Source organism: Xiphophorus couchianus, chromosome 9 (genome assembly GCF_001444195.1).
Source record: "Xiphophorus couchianus chromosome 9, X_couchianus-1.0, whole genome shotgun sequence".
In the NCBI taxonomy this organism is placed as follows: domain Eukaryota; kingdom Metazoa; phylum Chordata; class Actinopteri; order Cyprinodontiformes; family Poeciliidae; genus Xiphophorus; species Xiphophorus couchianus.
In genome coordinates, this window is record NC_040236.1 from 32,894,155 (window position 1) to 32,912,967 (window position 18,813).

Consider the following 18,813-nt stretch of genomic DNA (forward strand, 5'->3'; position numbering starts at 1 on the left):
CGGGGACACATTCATCACACCTCTATTTAAGTCGGCTGAAAAACGGACCAGTTTATTAATAACTCAGCATAATTACTTTTAAAGAAAGTGTTGGTTGTGTTATTTTACTGAGAAGGTGGATACCTCTAAATGAAAAACAAAAAATGATTGTTATGGGAAGCTTTTTCCCTAAATATACTTTTATTTTGAAGGCATTAAAATGGAGTTTAATGGGCCGTAAAATTTGTTCAAAGGAAAAAAAAAACTTGTATCCAAAAAGTAGTTTTGAACTTTTTTTTTCTCAGTTTAAACATCTGTTTTTCAGTTTTTAATTTTTCAGTTTCAAACTTTTTTTTGTATCAAAAATAATTGTTCAGTTTCAAATCTTTTTTCAAGTACAAACTTTTTCTTAGTTTCAGTTTTTCTCAATTTCAAATCTTTTTCAGTTTTAAGCTTTTTCAATTTCAAAAATTTCAAAATTATTTTTTGGGTTTCAAATCTTTTTCAAGTGTAAAATTATTTTTCAGTTTTAAAATTATTATAAAACTTTTTTTCCCCCGCTTTCATTTTTTGGGGGGACAAACAAAGCCCTAATCTAGCTCCATTCATTAACGGGCACCGGAAGTCTCGTCCTGGCTGCTGCAGCTCGACAGCGGCTCAGAGTTTTGACGCTTCTCTCTCTCTCTCTGTTGAGTTGGCAGTTTGTTTTTTAAGATGCTTCCCGCTGCGTTCTCCGTTACATCGGCAACATTATTATTGTCACTAATATCATTCATCGGCCTGACAGAGAGCAAACAAAAAGACTTTTACACTTTTAAGGTGGTAAACAGCAGAGGGAAGCTGGTTTCTTTGGAGAAGTACCGCGGTTCGGTGAGTCCGGTTCATTTAGCTGCATGCCTGAATGCTTGCATGTGAATTTTCCTCCTAATATGTGTAGATGTGGCTAACTGCGGCTCTGCTCGGGATGTCTGGCTGCAGCCTACGTGGCAGGAGGCCTGCAGCTGCAGCAGCTCCGTAGGTTTCATTCTAACCAGGTACGGATCATCACTTTCTGTCTAACCGTCACTTAAAAACACAAAACTAACACATTCCTATGACCATTTAGGGATATTTCACTTTGCATGGCTACGTTTTGCACTTTTTATTTATTAAACTTTTAGATTTTCGTGAAAAGATGCTTTTCATGCCAGCTGGAGTGTATGATGAGTGAAACTTAAGGAATATAAGGCAAAAATATTTTATTATAGGATATAACTTAAAAGTAGAAAAATGTTAAGACTTTTGAAGTAAACATAAAAAGAAATAAAATTGTTATAAGCTTCAATTGTTTTGTCTGGACGTGTAATAACGTTTGGAGTCTGATTTGTTTTCCTGCGGTTTGGTTGTTTTTGCTGCTGCTTGAACTAATTTGTTCATAATCCTGCCTGAAAACATCATTTTTTCAGTCCGGGGTTGTATGGAGTAGTTTTTAGCAGTCAGCATGTTCAAACCTCAATAGCTTTCTTGCTAAGTGGCTCATCTTTGCCACATTCTTGTCTAATATGGGATGCAGTTTGTAAAGTTACAGTCAAAAATTAAAAGTAATGATTTGGGTTATTTAGCCTAACAGGAAAAAATTGGGTTAATTTTACAGTCACATTTTAACCATAATATTAATTTATTTATAAACGTCACAGTTTCAAACTGAGTATGTAATTAGCATGCTAAATATTTAGCTTACAACGTGAATACTGCATTAAGTATTTCTACTTCAAGAAAAACTATTTTGTTAATAAATATTTAGTTTAACTACTAAACTATTCAAACTAAATATTTTTGCTTCAAGCTAAGTATTTAGCTTGCTACTTAGATAGCCGAACTATTTTGGTTAAAACATTTGGAATATTTAGCTTGCTAGGTAAATATTTAGTTTAATCAATTAAAAAAAATACCTGTCAAGCTAAACATTTAGTTAAATATATAGTTGTCTACAAACACTTTTCTAGCTAAATATGTAGCTTGCTCACAAAATCTTTAAGTCGATACTAAAACCTCAACACAGATGTCAAATTTTACTCAACTGACAGTTTACAAAACAGCCGAGTAAATTATCACTTCAGAATTTATCTGGAAAAATTAATTTACTGGAAGCTATGTGTGCTAAACATTAGCAAAGTTGGCAAAAACGCTTTGGCACTAATCAAACATTTAGCTCCACTAATAGCAGAAATATGTTTACCTCTGCAACAGCTTGTTTTCTTAGATCTGAAGACTTCTGACCATTAAAAACTTTGTCCAGAAACCATTAAGATGCACATTTTAGTCAATTTTGAATCAACAACCTTGGCACCAATGAGTTTCCGTAAGCTTCTGTAAGTGTTTACATTGGTAACTGATTTGGTGTCTCTGCGGACTCAGGTGTCTCTGGTGGTGAACGTCGCCAGCGAGTGCGGTTTCACCGACCAGCACTACCGAGACCTGCAGCAGCTGCAGCGGGACTTCGGTCCGTTTCACTTCAACGTCCTGGCTTTCCCCTGCAACCAGTTCGGCCAGCAGGAGCCCGGCAGCGACAAGGACATCGACAGCTTCGTGCGAACCGTGTACGGAGTCTCCTTCCCGCTATTCAGCAAAATCGCCGTGGTTGGAACAGGAGCCAACAATGTCTACAAACACCTGGCAGGTGAGTCCCGAGTATCGATTCCAGGACATCGATTTTTGATCAAAGCTTCGATTAATTATGTTTCATCACTTAACGCCATGAGTTCCAGGCGGATGATTTGTATTTTTTGTTGCGGAACGTTTTGACCCGGTAATGTTGACAATGCTAACTGCTGTTAGCAGCTACGGAAGTTAGCAAAGCGACGCTCAGAAAGAGACAAACAACTCAGTGCGTAAAAAACAGAGTTGGTGTTTCACAATGCCTCAGCAGGAAACGTTAGATATTAGATCAGCCCTAATAAAATAACAATAATCTGGAAAAAAATTACAAAAAGAAAAATCCAACAAAGTTTGTAAATATGACTGTATTTGGGCCAGTTTAGATACAGTAAGGAAGAAAAATGAGTAAAATTAAACCAAATAATCTCAGAGATCCTTTAGAAAAAAACTTCAGATTTTCAGAAGTTAAAAATTTTCTAGAGAGACTCGGGTATTTAGATTAATCTCAAAAATTTTCGAGAAGGAACCTTGTACATTTCTCTGTTTCAAATGTCAAAAATCTGCTTGAAAAAAACTCTGAAAATTTGAGATTAATCTCAGACATTTTTGGGAAATAAACTTGGAAATTTTGGCATTTCAAAAGTAAAAAGTGTTAGACTTTTGAAACAAAAATATTCCTGTTTTTTCTAGAATATTTCTGATAATCACCTCAAAATTTCTGTATTTTTAGCAAAATTTTGGCTTTTCAAACATAAATATCCTTAATTGTTCCAGAAATTTTCTGAAATTAATCTACAAATTTCTGAGGTTTTTGGCAGAAATTAAAGTTTTTTCCCCTTTTGTTTACGTTTACATATGTAAACATTGTGTCCGATCCCGATTCAAGCCGATTAATTAACTGCAGTTGAACGATCCCGATACATTACTTTAGACTATCAGTTAAAAAACTCCCAAATGTCTGACCTCATATTCTGACATATTTAATATCTTCCTGCTCCATTTTCTCTCTTGAGAAAAAAATCATTTCAGATTAGAAACAGCTAGCTCATAAAAGAAAAGCGTTTTCATACTTCAAACTTCAGACTGAAAATAAATTATCATATAAAAAATATTGCTTCATGTAAAAAAATAAGTGTTAATTTTGAAAAATGAAATGTTTGCACATAAAAATAAATACTTCCCAACTAAGTGATATTTTAATTGTATTTTAAGCAATAAATAAATATTTTTTAATAGCATTTTCTCTTTTGTTATACTGACTTTATTTACTAACAAATGGAATACTTTTCTATTTGCTTAATTGTCAGAATAATCAATAAATTACTAAAATAATTGTTTAAAGTCCGATGTGGAGCGACCAACGTCTCGTTTCTTTGGAATCTAAATATTTTCAGTGTTTTTCCTCGTTACAAAGAAAAGCAGGAAATGTTTTAAAAGTCTCTTTCTGTGCAGACGTGTCCGGAAAAGAGCCTGACTGGAACTTCTGGAAGTTCCTCATCGACGTTGATGGCAGAGTGGTGGACGCCTGGGGCCCGAAGGTTCCCGTCACGGAGATCCGGCCGAAGATCGCCGACATGGTGCGGCAGATAATCCTGAAGAAGAAGGAAGAGCTTTAGCTCTTCGTTTCCTCCATGAACTGAACACAAGTTTTACATTTCCACTTTTATCCGCAGCAGCTCCGGCTACTTTCTGAGCGCACTGATCCAACACCATTCACTCTTTAAATAAAAAATCGGATGTTTTCAGGAACACTTTTGAACCAAAGAGCTTGTTTTTTAATAAACTTTCACTGTGATTCACTGGTAGCTGGGACTCGACTGCAGAGTCTTTCATTAATCGCAATTTAATTGAAGACTACATTGACAAAAAGCAACGTTTTCAATTCAGAAACCCTTTTCCTGCTAAATAAATGAAAAAATAAATGAGCTCAATAACAGATATTTACTTTTTAATCTGTTATTTAACCATCAAATTAGTGCAAAGTCCTTTTATATCCATTCAGCGTCAGATTTATGGATGTATCTGACCGAAGGTGCTGGAGCTCAGCCTGGGTTGCTAGGCAACGAGTGGAATTCCGCGGTGGTTGCTAGGTAACGGTGCCCGTCAATTGTGGCTCAACAAATGAGGAGGTTTTTGAAACGGCTCATTTAAAAAAAAACATGAATTTATTTCCAAAACAGTCTGGGTGTTTTTTTTATACTTGTTTTTTAAGCAACTGAGATCCAAATGGAAGAATAAAAATGCACAAAATGCAAATCTTATGTAATGGACCATTTTATTAATGACATAAAATTGACAGTTTTAAACTTTTCATCATGTTATGATGTTTTTCCATCATCAAAAACACACCTGGAGTGTTGCTTTGATTCCTTCGTGCATGTTTGAGAAATCCTTTTATCTCCGTGGCAACCATTCAACTGTGCAAAACGCCTGGGTGGACTTACCCCCACCTATGAGGCAAAGCTCCTCCCCCACTCAGCTCCTTCAGACTAGCCAGCAGCAATTAGCAAACACCTGGTGGAGCTGCTGAGCTCATTATAGGAGCTGCTGCTCAGAGCAACGCTGGTAAAACGTGTAAGCTCCTTCTGGAGGCGGAGCTTCAGAAAGAGCAGGAGCTTCTTAAAGAGACAGAGGCCCAATTTTAAGGTGTTACATTATGAAATAAAATTTCTTTAAAGTCATCTTTTATATATGTAACATTTTTATGACATTTGAAGGTTACATTGTTACTTGACTATGTTATAAAATGGCAGAATCTCTCACTACTTCAGGCTTTCAGATGGACAAATGAACCAGGAAGTCTTCTATGTCTCCGCTCATCGGCTGCCGTTTCTCTTCGCTCATCCTCTCCAGCCGCCTGATGCTGTCGTCCCGGTAGAAGCTGTGGTGAGGAATCGCTGCTGCCCTCATGTAGAACCGGACAGACTTCTTCCTCTCCTTCTGGCTGTACTGCAGATATTTAGCATAGAAGCTGCAAACCATCTGCTCCTCTTCGGGATCCAAGTTTCTTCTCAGCAGCTCCTTGAACGCATCTTCGGCTTCAACTCGCTGGTTTGATTTCACATACATGTTTGCCAAAGATATCTGCATCTTAAGGGAGGAGTGAGGGTAGAGAGCGATGGTTTGTTTGTGAAGACTGATTGCTCTGTCCATTAGGCTGCGATCCAGGTGCTTGTTACTTTGGGAAAAGACTTTCCTTTTGTAGCAGATTGCGGCACATTTCTTGATGTATCGCGAGTTGGGTTGTCTCTCCAGAGTCTCTTCTGCTAAATCAACAGCTTCGTCCATGGAGACGTGGGTCCGGTAGAGCCTTAGCAACGGTGTCACGCCGCTGTAACTGCTAACCGGCTTTGCTAGCACTTTCCTCGCCAGTTTTTGTGCTTCATCGTGAATCCTTGCTCCTTTCTGAGCTTGGGCTTCCAGGTAGAGAGCAACGAGGTACAAGTTCTCCGGGTCGTGCTGTTTGGCGATCTTCACCTTCTCCAGGATGTCAGAGTCCAGGTTTTGTTTTTTTGAGGCTTCGACCAACGCTAGCACCCGGCTGGTGTGCCACTCCACCATGTCTGGTTGCATCCTGATGGCTTTCTGGAAATAATCTACAGCCAGCAGCTTCTGATTGAACTTCATCAGAGTCCAGGCTTTCTCGGCGCAGATCTCCGGGTGCGGATCGTCTGCAGACGGAGACGGGTACTCCGTCATCAGAGCTCCAACCTTCGATAAGTACTCTCCGCTACGCGCCCACTCCCCTAGCCGGTGGTGCAGCCAGGCCATGTTCCCGTAGTTCACCACCAACCAGGGGCCTTCGTCTGAGACGGTGTTCCTCAGCTGGCGGAAAGTCTCAGCCGCCCTGCAGAGGAAACGCCGAGCGTCTTCCAGGAGGCCCAGCTGATGGTGGACGAAGCCCTGCAGGTTGTAGATGTGGCCCAGCCAGCAGTAGCCCAACTCTGGACCGATGTCCTCCAGCGCATCCCGGAGACACAGCAGCTTGGACCTGCTGAGGTCCAGATCCCACGTGAAGTGGCACTCCAGAGACTCCAGGTGGGATTCCAGGTCAGGTTCCAGCTGTGACGGAGTCCGAAAGGCGCTGGAAGATCGATGAAAGGTTTAAAACTACAGAACTGAGAAGAACAAAATAAGAGAAAAGGAAGAAAAAGGAGGATGAAGAGCAGCAGAGGGATGAATGTACAATGGCCTATAAGAAGAGAAAAAAGAAATTTCTGCCAAAAAAACTAAAATTTTCTCAAAAAAGTGGAAAATACAAAATTTCAAAATCAAAAATTTGATAATTAGAAAAATCTCAGAAATTTTGACGTTACTCTAAAAAAAAAAAGAAAAATTCTGAGCTCAAAACGTTGAAAATTGGGGAAAAAAATCTGAAATTTGGAGATTAATCTCAGAAATTTTCTAGAAAATAACCCAGAAAATATCTGAGTTAGTAATGTTGAAAATTGTGAGACAAAATCTGAGATTAATCTAAAAATTTCTAGAAAAAAAGTGGAAATTATCTGAGTTTCTAAAGTAAAAAATATTCAGACAGAAGAAATCTACTAGAAAAAAAGTGGAAATTATCTGAGTTTCTAAAGTAAAAAATATTCAGACAGAAGAAATCTACTAGAAAAAAATGGTGAAAAAATTTCAGGTTTTCTAGAAAAATCAACATTTCTGAGCTCAAAAAGCTCAGAAATCTCAAAATTTTACTTCTGGAAAATTCCTGAGATTAATCTTAACATTTCTGAGCTTTTTGGCAGAAATATACATGTTCAATATAAAATGGCCCTGATATGAGGTAGTATAGATGAGCAAAGAGGGAAAGAGAAATCCTTACGAAGAAACGAGAAAAAGCAAAAATCTGAAAGTGTTTCAGGGAACGGACCTCATCCTGCAGCCGTTGTCCGGATTCTGTGGCTTTCTGGATCTTTCTGTTCTGCTCTTCAGGCGCGGCACCATAAAAACCAGTAATGTTTAATTTCCTGTAAATAAAGTCTCACTGGTCGAGACGTTTCTCTTTTCTAATGAACGAGAAACTAACTCAGCACTGATCTGATGCTACAGGAAGCTGCTGAGTTTAACGAAGAATGAAATCTGACTGAACAGTTTTTATCCTGGAACGAACGAACGTATCGAGTCATTTTGACATGAAAGGTCAAAGTTCAAGCAGAGCTGTAAATGCCCGGTTCAAAGTCCTCTCTGTGTCAGCTCTAAATGACATCACCACAGTTCACTTTAATATTTCATAGAAATATGAATCAGAGCAAAAAGATGTTATTTTTAGTCCAACAGGAAAAGGTGCACCATAAAATCAAATTCAACAGAAATAATTTGATTTCCCTAAATAAACGGATCCACTGTGCTCAGATAATTCAAGGTCAAACGTTCATATTCAGCTCTGTAGTTTTCCAGCTAGCTATGTTGACTAACCCTGATAACCTAGCTAAATGCTTAAGTGTTATAAATCTACTACATGCTAATTAAGCATGTTTTTTATGCTAACATAACTTTGACATGCTAACTCAGCACCGTACACCATAGCACATGCAAAGCAGGCATAGTGACCTTATTCTGTCACAAAGAAGAATGCTATGTATGCTAAATGCTAATTAAGTAAGCTAACTTTACCACATAGTGACTAGGCAAATTATGCTAGCTCTTCATGCTACATGCTATCGAGGAGATATAACTTTGGACATGCTAACTCACCATGATATTATTAATGAAATATTAAGCATGATGAATTTGTTACAAGCAAAAGCTGTCAAAGCTAAATGCTAATCCAACAAAATAACTATGCTAGATGCTACATGATAACTAAGGTGTATGCTAGATTACTTAGCATGTGGGAAGGTTATCAACCTTAATATTAAAGAAATAAAAAATAAAAATCTACTGTAATCTAAAGAGCCAGTTTTACTGTCAGGCAAATGTCACATTTTGAAAAAAAGACAACTTATAATTTTAGATAAATATCTACAGTAGGAAATTATTACTATAGTTATTAAAAATCCACAGTTTTTTTCTACTTTTAGGATTTAAAATAAAGAAATATAAAATTTAGTAAAAAGAGGAATAATGTCTTTTCATGCATTGGACAGGAAACAGATCTAAAATTACATTTAGTGTCATTCTTTGTGGAAATTAAATTAAATGCAAAACCTGAATTAGTTATTATCTGGTTCTCTTGAATTTTTAATCATAACTATTAATTTTTTACTGTGGAAAGCCCAAAGAGCCACTTGCAGACTTATCCTGCTGCACAAACTAATCTGAAACTGGTTTTAATTTCTTCAAAATTAAAAAGTCTGATTAAAGAAACGGGTCTCTCTTTTGAGTTTATTTGCCAACGCCCAGGCGCTCCACCTCCCTGCAGCAGAGCTTTACCTCTTGATTAAATCAGATTGCTTCTGTCAGAGGATTATCTCTCCGCTTTCGGCCGCCTCCGGGTCACTGAGGAATAATGGGGCTGTGGAACGTCTTCGCTTCCATCAAGGACCGAGCAGAAAAGTTTCTCAACGAGAAGAACGTGGTGACGGATGTTCTGGGGAAGCTGGAGGAGAAGACGGGAATCAAGAAGAAGGTCATCGCCCTCGGTAAACCAGAAACGATTCAGTAATCTGGTCTGTTCAGCTGACGGTTCTGTATTACGGTTCGTTAGGCGCAGGAAAACCGGAACCTGAACACGTCAAACAGCAGGTTAGACGGTTTGAAATCCAGTGTTTCTGAACCGACTTCAGGAAGACACTTTACAACTCAGCCTGCTAGTTGGGCTACATGCTAAATAAGCATGCTAGGTGGATGCTTATTTTGGTATTGATCCGATACCAAGTATTGCCGATACCAACACTTTTTATTTAGTTTACTGTATCGTCAAACTTCTGAGCTTCAGCAGTTTTTGTAGATTTGTGGCAGGACAAAATTTGGACAGTTTATAAATACTTTAATATCATATTAGCATGATCTGTGTCAATTTTTCCTAGTTAAAGAAAGTGCAAAAAAAAAATTATCATTCAAGAGCAAATCAAAAGGTAGAGCTAAGAAACTACAATACAAACAGTTTTAGCTTCACCTACATGTTCTATTAAGCACCTATTAATTCCCAATAATTAAACGGTTAAATAAATAAAAACAAACAAATCAACCTTGCACTGCATTGACGTTCAGTCAAACAGAAAAATTCAGTTTTTCACATGTTGACGTTCAAAGTGTTTTTAGCTGTTAATTATGAAGCACTAAAGGAATGATGTTATTACATTTTAGGCAATAAAATGTTTCAGCATCACGTTACAATAAGGCTCCCCTTGCAGACAGCTAATAACTAGTTTATAAATGTTATTAAGTCAACTATAAAGAATTTATAAAGCATTAATAACTGTTTATTATGCATTAAGTAAGGGTGAGAATTTGACTGTATGGTAAAAAATATACAATTGCTTATTGTTCTCTCAATGTATCTGAAATGTTTAGTATAGCAACTCTAGATTAAATATATAGATCTGGCTCATTATTTGACAAGAAACCAGTAGATTTGGTCTCCTTCTCACCTTTAATTAATGCATAATAAACAGTTATTAATTATTTAGAAAGTATTAAGAGCTTAATTAATAACATAACTATGAAGTATTTATTAGCTTTCTACAAGGGGAGCTTTATTGTAAAATGTTTATTTTAAAAAGAGTTGAATTGTTTATTTGCATCTTTTATGAATTTCTAATATTGTATAAAAGAGCCTAAAGTAGTTAATTGAAAAATTGGTCTAATATACTTTAAAAAAAACCCCTGATTAATCGATAACTAAAATGATCGTAATAATCCTAACTGAAATTAAAAGTGAAGCCTTTAGGGCGGTCTTTCTGAGACTGCGCCCCCTGGTGGTGAGCAGGGTACTGCATGTAAACGACCGTTTATTTGCAGTCAAAGTAAAAAAAGTCCAAAAGAAAAAGTGCGTTGTTCTGTTTATCTGCGCTACCCTTAAACCCGTCCTTCCTTGCAGCAATGCGCATGCGCACGTCGATGCTACATCACATACTGATTACTCAGCAGATTTCTTATAAATCCGTCCTACCTGTGGAAGTTTTGTTTCATGTGTTTTATTTCATCGAAGTTTACGGTAAGCTTTATTTAATTTATTTTATACTTGGCTGTCATTAAGCTGCTGTATTACTTCATGTCTTTACTTTACATGACAGGTAGCTTATACATTTATTTATAAATGGCTTTAGTTTGCCGTCTGCAAAGTCGTTGCTACTGTAAACAAGTCATAGTTTGGTGGTTAATCAGGACAAAATATGTTGTTTTGGGCTATTTTGTCCCTATATTTCAAAATATTTTAGTTTAATTACACTCTTTTTTTATTATTAAACTTTGCTAAATAGATGTGGGACTGAAGCTGTGTAATATTAGTGTAATATTAGTGTATATTAATCATATCCTATCATTTCAGGAACACAATGACCTTCGCAGTTCGGTGACACATTGTGGCTGCATTTGATAAAGTCTGTCATACAACGTATTAATATGCAAAAAAGAGTTGCGGTGATCTGTATTAGTCTGTGTTTAATTTAATTCCAATAAAAACCCGTTTCCCCTGTCGGATACTGTTTTATTCTTACAAACACCTTTGTGTTTAAAATATATTTTAACAGGTATTATATTCTAATAAAGGATTAGGTCAAACATCTACAGCTTTTCATTTTAAACAGGTAGGATATTCAGATGAAGGAAGTGATCTTCTTGTGGTTTCGTCATGGATATAAATTGTTCCAATGCTAAGCTAACCATAACTGCTAAGCTTCCACTTCAGTCCCGTCACTCGAATAATGTTATCCAATATATATAACAATAACAACCTGCTGTAGTTTCTGTTTGTAAACATGACGGTAGCAGTTTTAGACGGGTAGCACCGACAGACAGACTTAGCCATCTATCCGTGCTACTGTAGGAAAATCTGATGCGGTAGCTCAGATCGTCAGAACAGCAGCGCTACAGCTAGCTTACCAAAGGACTGTTAAAACAGCTATCGTTACTTTTATTTAATTAAACACGATTAAATACATTAGATAAATACACATCTTTATGTTTTTGTGCTTCTAAATTACAAATGGACCTAAAATGTCACTAATGCACACACTTGGTAGTAAATAGATTATTTTTTTATTTCTATGTGTTCGACATAATTGGAAAGCTTAGAATTGAACTTTCAGAAACTGTAAAAAGCTCAAAACATCCTGAGTTCATAACAATAAGTGAGTTAAGAGGCGAATATTTCCACTTCAGGTCGGATTAAGATGTTGTTATTGCAGGGTAATTTAAAGTTAGTTTAGTGTTTGTTAAATGAGTTAAAAGTTTGAGAAACACTAGATTACAGAAATATTGTTTCATTTTAGGGATTAAAATGTTTCTTATTTAAAAGTTGAATTGTTTATTTGCATCTTTTAGTGAATTTCTAATGTTTAATTTAAAAAAATGGCTTCAGTGGTTAACTCAAAAATCTAATTTTCGATTACTAAAATAATGGCAGCCCTAATTGAAATAAAAGCCTTTAAGGCCGGGCCGCCGAGGGAAACACCAGTAAGCAGGCAGCAGCGTGGCGGTGACGCAGCGATGACGTCACCGGTGCCAGGCGGCCGCTGCTCCCGCTCCGGGCGCTGACGCGGAGGCAGATTATCCCGGCAGCAGAGCAGGACGGCCTCCATGACTGAACAGCAGCGTAAGCTGATCAGAGGTAGGAGGATTTATGGTGGGACGGAGTTTCTAAAACTGTTTCAGCCTCAGAGTCACTTTATATTTAACAAAAAGTCTCTAAACTAACATGAAATCATCCCGCAATAACACAACCCGAGATTAAAATACTAATCTCTCACTCCATGTTCTGTGTTGTTTTGTAAATGTGCAGAGTTGGGTTCTAACTACTTACATTTACATGAGTAACTTTTTTTTAATGTACCTTTCACTACTTTTTACTTTTATTAGGAAGTATTTCTACAGTTACTTGAAGTTTTGCTACTCTGTGGATTTTCTACCCACTGAATGAAAAACAAACATTTGAACCAGAAATTCACCAAACAGACACACACCTGCAGGTTCTGTTAAAGTTTGATAACTTTTTTATTAAAAGAAACTGATTTGGAAACTCTTTTTTTTTTTTGCTTGATTTTGTTATTTATATGAATTATTGTTATTTTGGTCTTTAAAATAAAAAAAAATCCACTTAATTTTATATTTTGGTTCATCTGATGATGTAAATTTTAAATATTAAAGTTACTCAGGACTTGAGTAAATGTTTTACTAAATATTTTTTTACTTGATGCTCTTAAACTCAAAGATTACGTCCCGCTAGAAAATTATCTTTCAAATAAGACATTTGTTTATTCTCGTATTACTGAGTTTGTCACACGACATTTTGCTCATATTATTCCAACTTTTTTTCTTACAGTATAACTTTTTATTGTGTCTGATTCTTATTGGTACTTTACTCTAATATGACTGTTTTTCTATTATTGCTTTTCTATATTATTATTACAACTTTGTCGTTTGGCTTCATTTTCATGACTTTATTTCTGAACTATTAAAATTATTCTTGTATTATGACTATTTTCATCATGAGCTTATTTTCATGTTATTATAACTTTATTATAGAATTATGACTTGTCATACAATTTTATTCTCTTATTATAGTTTATTCTGGTAATATGACTTTATTCTTATTTTGACTTGCTGCAGTTCGGCTTTATTCCCTGAAAAGTTCCTGTTTTTTTTGTAATGTGTCTCCAGACGTAATTTGCTGTGAATGGTTGTGATATAAACTGGATGTGTCTGTCCAGGCGCCGTCTCGCTGACTGGACTTTACCTGATTTATGGATATGGAGCTTCGCTGCTCTGCAACCTGATCGGCTTCGTCTATCCGGCTTATTATTCGTGAGTTTTATTCCTCCGTTTTTCTGTTGATGCTCCAACAACATGTGGGAATGAAAGCATATAGAAGTGAATAATATTAGCAGATGTATGTTTTAAAAACTAAATTTATGTTAGAATATTATATTATAAGATCTTATGGCAGAGTACTTGAGCCAGGCTAAGAAAAAAAGTTTTATTATAAGAATAAAGTTATAATGTTTAGCAATAAAACAAGCTCAATCATTTTTTTTTAATTTTCTCTCCTTCTACCAAAAACTGGATGATTTGTTTAGAAGATTTTCATTCTGGTGTTTTGGTCTCAACCAGCCCTTATTTTGAAGGGCAGTTTTGTTTACAGAGATTTCATAATTCATTTATTTGTTGCTTCTTGTTTATTCATTTTGGATATTTAAAATGTTTTCCAGTTTCAGTATTAAATGTTCATAGACTCATAACACAGCTGAAATAATATGAGAATAAAGTCGTAATACGACAATAAAAATGTCTGACCAAAAAGTTGAAAACTGCAAGAATGAAGTTGTAATACGAGAAGCAATATGTAAAATAATATTACCAGAATAAAGCCGTACGACAAAAACTCGTAATATGACAAGGTTGTAATATTACGAGTTGTAATACAAGTCAAAATAATATAAAAACAAAGCTGAAATAATAAGACAATAAAGTCAAAACAATATAAGAATAAATTTGTAATACAAAATGTAATATTACCAGAATAAAGTGATGAGAACAAAGTCTAAATAATATAAAATCAAAGTCAGTGCAACTATTCTCATATTATTGTGACTTTAATATTGTAATCTTATGTTATTCTCATATTATTACAACTATTCTGGTAATATTGCTTTATTCATGTATTATTGCAACTTTATTCTCATATTATTTAAACTTTATTGATGTAAAACTTTATTCTTGTAATGAAAATCTTTTTCTTCATCTGGCTCTGTTAATCCGTCAGAGGAAATAACAGAAATAAACTTCAGTTATTCATTTTACAGGATGAATATACCGTTATTAATGTGTCTGTGATTAAACCTTACCTTTGATCTGGTCCAATTTATTCACTGCAGTTGGTTTTCCTAATGAATATCAACTGAACGTTTTTGGTAAATCTGTATTTTATCGGATAAAATCTGCAGGATTTGATAGAAAACGTCAAACATAATTTTTTGTCAATCAGAAACGGATGTGGAAAGTTTTCTTCATTTTCTGCCTGTTGTTTCCAGTCCTGTCTCAGTTGGAACTTAAGTTCTGGTTTTCTGCAGAATCAAAGCCATTGAAAGTCCCTGCAAAGAAGACGACACAAAATGGCTGACCTACTGGGTGGTGTACGGCGTCTTCAGCCTGGGCGAGTTCTTCTCCGACATTTTTCTTTACTGGTTCCCGTTTTACTACGCATTTAAGGTGAGGACACACCCAGAGTTTTCAAAAAACAAAAATTGACATGACGCCGGCCCCAGACCTCCGACAAACAGACAGTTATGATGGCAGAGGTAGAGGAACTCTATGCGATACCAGAAGCATTTCTGACTTATTTTTGCCTTATCAGCCAACACTGAGGCAAAACATTTCTCAGAGTCGTACATCAGGTCTGCGAGGCTGATGGCAGGAAACAATGGAGAAATCATCGTTAAAATCAGAGTTTTTCTCAGCAAGAGGAAGAATGAGGAGCAGAAAGTCTCGTTGGGTGTTAGTGTGAACGCTGCGTCGGGTTAAATAATAGCAGCTCGTGAAAATCTGCCTCCAGGAAAATGCTTAAAAATAAACATTAGAATAAAAAGTTTCTTAAATATAAATCTGCAGTTACTGCAGCACAAGTTTTCATGCTGCCACAGAGCATTATTGGTCTTTGATTTGACAATAAATAAGTGTAGTTTTGACAAAACATTGGATGTTAACTGCCAGTTACCTTCATGCTGACTAACATGTGGTAGTTGCTGTTGACCAGTTTCATTGGACAGGACATGAGGTCGGCTGCAGGCCTTGATCCATTTATTCCAGACTCCATTTGGGTTCTGGAAATGTAATAAATTGTATTCCACACTCTAAATGCTCTGGGTAAAGGCTGCATGTTCCACATGGACCTTTTTTTCCTAATGAACTCTGTCCGTTACAGCGTTAGCAATAACGAACTCTGGCAACGTTGCCAGAGGTTCGGTTCCTCCAGATAAGGGGCATATACTTAAATAGCGACCACCGACTGGTCAGTTTCTGACAAACCCACTGGAATGATTGGCAGGTGGCGTCGTATCAGTTGTATCTTTTCGGGAATAAATGTAAAATTCAACAAAGTGTGGGAAATGGTTCTGGATGTTTTCCTGGTGTTTGTTTCCAGTGTTTGTTCCTGTTGTGGTGCATGGCTCCGATATCGTGGAATGGCTCCCAGATCATTTACAACAAAGTGGTTCGGCCCGTCTTCCTCCGGCATGAGGCCACGGTGGACAACATGGTGAGCGACCTGAGCGGGAAGGCCATGAGCGCCGCCGAGAACCTCACCAGAGAAGGTAACCCAGCACCAGTAGAAACCCAGGCGCTCCTGTTTCAGGAAGCTAACACTTCTTCTTCTTCTTCTTCTTGAGTTCTATCCACTCTGGTGAAGAACAAAACTCTGGTGACACCAATGCCGCCGGTCGCCCCGCCTGAACCGAAGAGTTTACCAAGTTTAACCGGAGAAACGTCCAACGCTAAAGTTGCTCCGAGCGAAGAAGAACGAAGGGTAAGAAAATGTGTTTCCTGACTTCCTTCCTCAGATTTAAACAGCTGCTATGGTGGAATGATGCTTCAGAAAAACAGAGAACAGTTCCTTCAGTGCAGGAGAACAGGTTTATAGGGCCACTGTAGAAAAAATACATTCGTAGAATGTACAAAAAAAGTTTAGGATTAATCTGAGAAATTTTCTAGAAAAGACTTGGAAACTTCTGAGCTTGAAAATTTTAATATTTGCTAGAAAAACCTCAGAGGATTTTAGGTTAATCTCAGAGATTTTCAAAAGTCAAAAATGCTCAACTTTTGAAATTTAAAACTGTACAAGTTTTTCCTGAAAAAGTTGAGTTTCAAGAAAAATGTTCAACTTGTGAAACTTATAAATTTGTATTATTTTTTTAATTTTAGAGATTAATCTAAATATTTTAGAGGGTTTTTTTCTGGCAAATTTCAAAGATTTTTTTCCAATGGGCCTGCTGTGGTGTCCTACATGCTTGTGGTTTGGGTTGGTAGATTTTACTCCTGCAGGGTTTGGTACTGACTGTAGAACTGCTCAACCAACCTGTAGGACCTTTTTTTTGCGTGAATCTTCTAATCCCGACGTGTTTGTCGCCTGTTGCAGCCTTTTCTTGGGTGAGCAGATTGGTAAGTGAGCCGGTTGTTGGTAAAGATCCTGTGTTGTGATAAAAAAAGAAAAGAACTGGTTTAATAACAGAGTAGTTTTCTTCTCTATTGATGTTGAGCTACGGACTTCCTTCCTCCTCCTGAAAACATTTATTTCTCCTCTGTAGATCGTAACTCCAAATCCACCCAACTGGTCACAGAAAACAAGGGCAGGCATCATAGGCATTTCATTGATTAGCATTAGCATGACAAAAACACCCTAAAAATAAATAAACTGATCAATGGCAGTTTAGCCGAATTATTTAACTTAAAACATTAACTGAGTATCAACTGAAATAAATACTAGTCCTATTTCAAGAAGTTACAGAATTTTATAGACAATGTATTAAAAATAACCACATTCCACTATGGAGTTCCGTCCGGTGACGGTGTTATAAAATCGACACAAACGGGACCTAAAAACAACTCCTAGCGGTAAAATTAACAATCCTCAACAAAGGATCCAAACAACCTGAGTGTCAAGCAACTCACCTTTGAATTTGATAACTTCATATCAAGTTTTCATCAAGTTTTAACTTGAAAACCGACCGCAGACTGTTCTGTGCTATGTCAAGCTAGCGCTGACTTTGGGAACCACGCACTTTTAAAACAGCGCCCCCTGGAGGCTGGATGAATGAACAGGTTATAGACGCTTGGTGAACGTCCGCACTTCCTTTCCTGGATTATTTTACATTTCCGAAAAGCCCTGTTCAAATTTTAAAGTATTTTAAAATTTGACTTTCATGCTAGTAAAATAGAAAAACCTCCTTTAGGTAACAGTAGTTTAGAAAACAGCGATATGTTTGTGTCGGCTGTTTTTCCCTCTAGTAAACACTTGATGAGAAACATTTTTTAAAATCCACAAAATAACTCAAAATTTCTTGTTTGTGTTTAACAGTTGTTCAGATAGCAGCAGAGGAAGAGGAAGATGCTCCGCCGAGGAAGAGGAGCAGAGATGTTTTTATCCTGAATGATCCAAACAGAAAGTGCTCCTTATGTCACAGAGACTCGGTTATAAGGCCATATTTTTGAAGAACGGTGATGTATTTAATCTGAATTTATGATTTGGAGATCATTTATTGTCTTTAGAAAATCAGACAGATACTGGAAGCTGCTGTCTGATCTACGAGCTAAATGTCAAAACAAGTTCAGGAAAAAATAAAAAATAAAATCCTGTGACTGGAGGTTCTAACAGTTCAGATTACAGAACTGAATCTACAAAAATGAACCAGTTCACTTTGAATTTCTGTTTCTTATTTGCCTCTGAAATGCTGTCAATTTATTTGACACTTTTTCTGCTTTTATTTTTACTGTAAGTCAGACCACAGAGGCATCCAGGACCTTTTTACTGAAAAACAAACTTTGCCTCATCCATTCATTGAACTCTGTTAGTTTATTTTTTGAAGAAAGTAAAAATTTCTGGGAATAAACTAAAAACTTTTTCTACACCAAAGACACATTTTTTCTATTTAGTCTCACAAAATAAAACTTTAGAGTTGCTACAGTGAAATCACTTCTTTTTTTAGAAAGTAATTTTTTGTTAAATATATATATGAAATTTGTTGTTTTTAAATAAATACAATTTATTAATATTTAAAGAATTTAAGAAAGGAAAAGTGAAATGAGGATCCAGTTTTCCTCCAGGGGTTGTTAATATAGAATAGAATGGAATTTTCTGAGCAACTTATTCATTGATAATTTTACATCACCATCTACTGGTGGGTAGAAGAAGAGCAACCCGGTCATATCTGCACTGATGATTTCACTCCATCGATAGAAAATAGAGATGCTAACTTTTGCCAACACGACACAGAAATACAGAAATATTTTAGGTGCAGCAGGAAAAATGGCGGACGGGGAAAAATTGAACATTTACGAACACAGGAATAATTAAGTTTGATCAGATCAGTTTCTGCAAATGAA

The 18,813-nt window shown here is 36.4% G+C and overlaps 3 protein-coding genes across 6 annotated transcripts; 2 read left to right on the top strand and 1 right to left on the bottom strand.

Annotated features, from left to right (window-relative positions):
- The first annotated feature begins 602 nt into the window (after window positions 1-602).
- On the top strand, window positions 603-4,877 carry gpx7 (glutathione peroxidase 7). The gene is made up of 3 exons (XM_028026688.1): window positions 603-849; window positions 2,377-2,638; window positions 4,069-4,877. The coding sequence occupies exons 1-3, from the start codon at window positions 694-696 to the stop codon at window positions 4,230-4,232; spliced, it is 582 nt and encodes a 193-aa protein (XP_027882489.1). The 5' UTR covers window positions 603-693; the 3' UTR covers window positions 4,233-4,877.
- A 360-nt stretch (window positions 4,878-5,237) lies between these two features.
- On the bottom strand, window positions 5,238-13,594 carry LOC114151615 (interferon-induced protein with tetratricopeptide repeats 5-like). Of its 2 annotated transcripts, XR_003596971.1 has the most exons (3): window positions 13,457-13,594; window positions 8,992-9,157; window positions 6,570-6,700 (listed from the first exon to the last, which is right to left on the bottom strand). XR_003596971.1 is itself a non-coding variant. In XM_028028939.1 (2 exons), exons 1-2 carry the CDS (start codon window positions 7,561-7,563, stop codon window positions 5,392-5,394), a joined length of 1,383 nt encoding a protein of 460 aa, XP_027884740.1. In that variant the 5' UTR covers window positions 7,564-8,597; the 3' UTR covers window positions 5,238-5,391. The 2 variants fall into 2 exon arrangements, 1 of the variants encoding a protein (XP_027884740.1); XM_028028939.1 differs by lacking the exons at window positions 8,992-9,157; window positions 13,457-13,594 and adding an exon at window positions 7,490-8,597 and having other exon boundaries at window positions 5,238-6,700.
- reep6 (receptor accessory protein 6) lies at window positions 9,044-18,075 on the top strand. 3 transcript variants are annotated; one of them, XM_028028941.1, is made up of 7 exons: window positions 9,044-9,200; window positions 13,431-13,524; window positions 14,790-14,928; window positions 15,860-16,028; window positions 16,104-16,240; window positions 16,850-16,872; window positions 17,789-18,075. In XM_028028941.1, exons 1-6 carry the CDS (start codon window positions 9,068-9,070, stop codon window positions 16,862-16,864), a joined length of 687 nt encoding a protein of 228 aa, XP_027884742.1. In that variant the 5' UTR covers window positions 9,044-9,067; the 3' UTR covers window positions 16,865-16,872; window positions 17,789-18,075. The 3 variants fall into 3 exon arrangements, with proteins under 3 accessions (XP_027884742.1, XP_027884743.1, XP_027884744.1); XM_028028943.1 differs by lacking the exon at window positions 9,044-9,200 and adding an exon at window positions 12,148-12,331; XM_028028942.1 differs by lacking the exon at window positions 16,850-16,872.
- The last annotated feature ends 738 nt before the right edge of the window (window positions 18,076-18,813 follow it).

What these genes read in the sequence shown, in the direction of transcription:
- gpx7 (XM_028026688.1), top strand. Translation starts at nt 694, where the DNA reads ATGCTTCCCGCTGCGTTCTCCGTTACATCGGCAACATTATTATTGTCA. An exon ending in TGGAGAAGTACCGCGGTTCG is followed by an intron (nt 850 to 2,376) that starts GTGAGTCCGGTT and finishes CTGCGGACTCAG; the next exon opens with GTGTCTCTGGTGGTGAACGT. An exon ending in TGTCTACAAACACCTGGCAG is followed by an intron (nt 2,639 to 4,068) that starts GTGAGTCCCGAG and finishes CTTTCTGTGCAG; the next exon opens with ACGTGTCCGGAAAAGAGCCT.
- LOC114151615 (XM_028028939.1), bottom strand. Translation starts at nt 7,563, where the DNA reads ATGGTGCCGCGCCTGAAGAGCAGAACAGAAAGATCCAGAAAGCCACAG. An exon ending in GACAACGGCTGCAGGATGAG is followed by an intron (nt 6,701 to 7,489) that starts GTCCGTTCCCTG and finishes TCGATCTTCCAG; the next exon opens with CGCCTTTCGGACTCCGTCAC.
- reep6 (XM_028028941.1), top strand. Translation starts at nt 9,068, where the DNA reads ATGGGGCTGTGGAACGTCTTCGCTTCCATCAAGGACCGAGCAGAAAAG. An exon ending in CGTTTTACTACGCATTTAAG is followed by an intron (nt 14,929 to 15,859) that starts GTGAGGACACAC and finishes GTTTGTTTCCAG; the next exon opens with TGTTTGTTCCTGTTGTGGTG. An exon ending in CGAGAACCTCACCAGAGAAG is followed by an intron (nt 16,029 to 16,103) that starts GTAACCCAGCAC and finishes CTTCTTCTTGAG; the next exon opens with TTCTATCCACTCTGGTGAAG.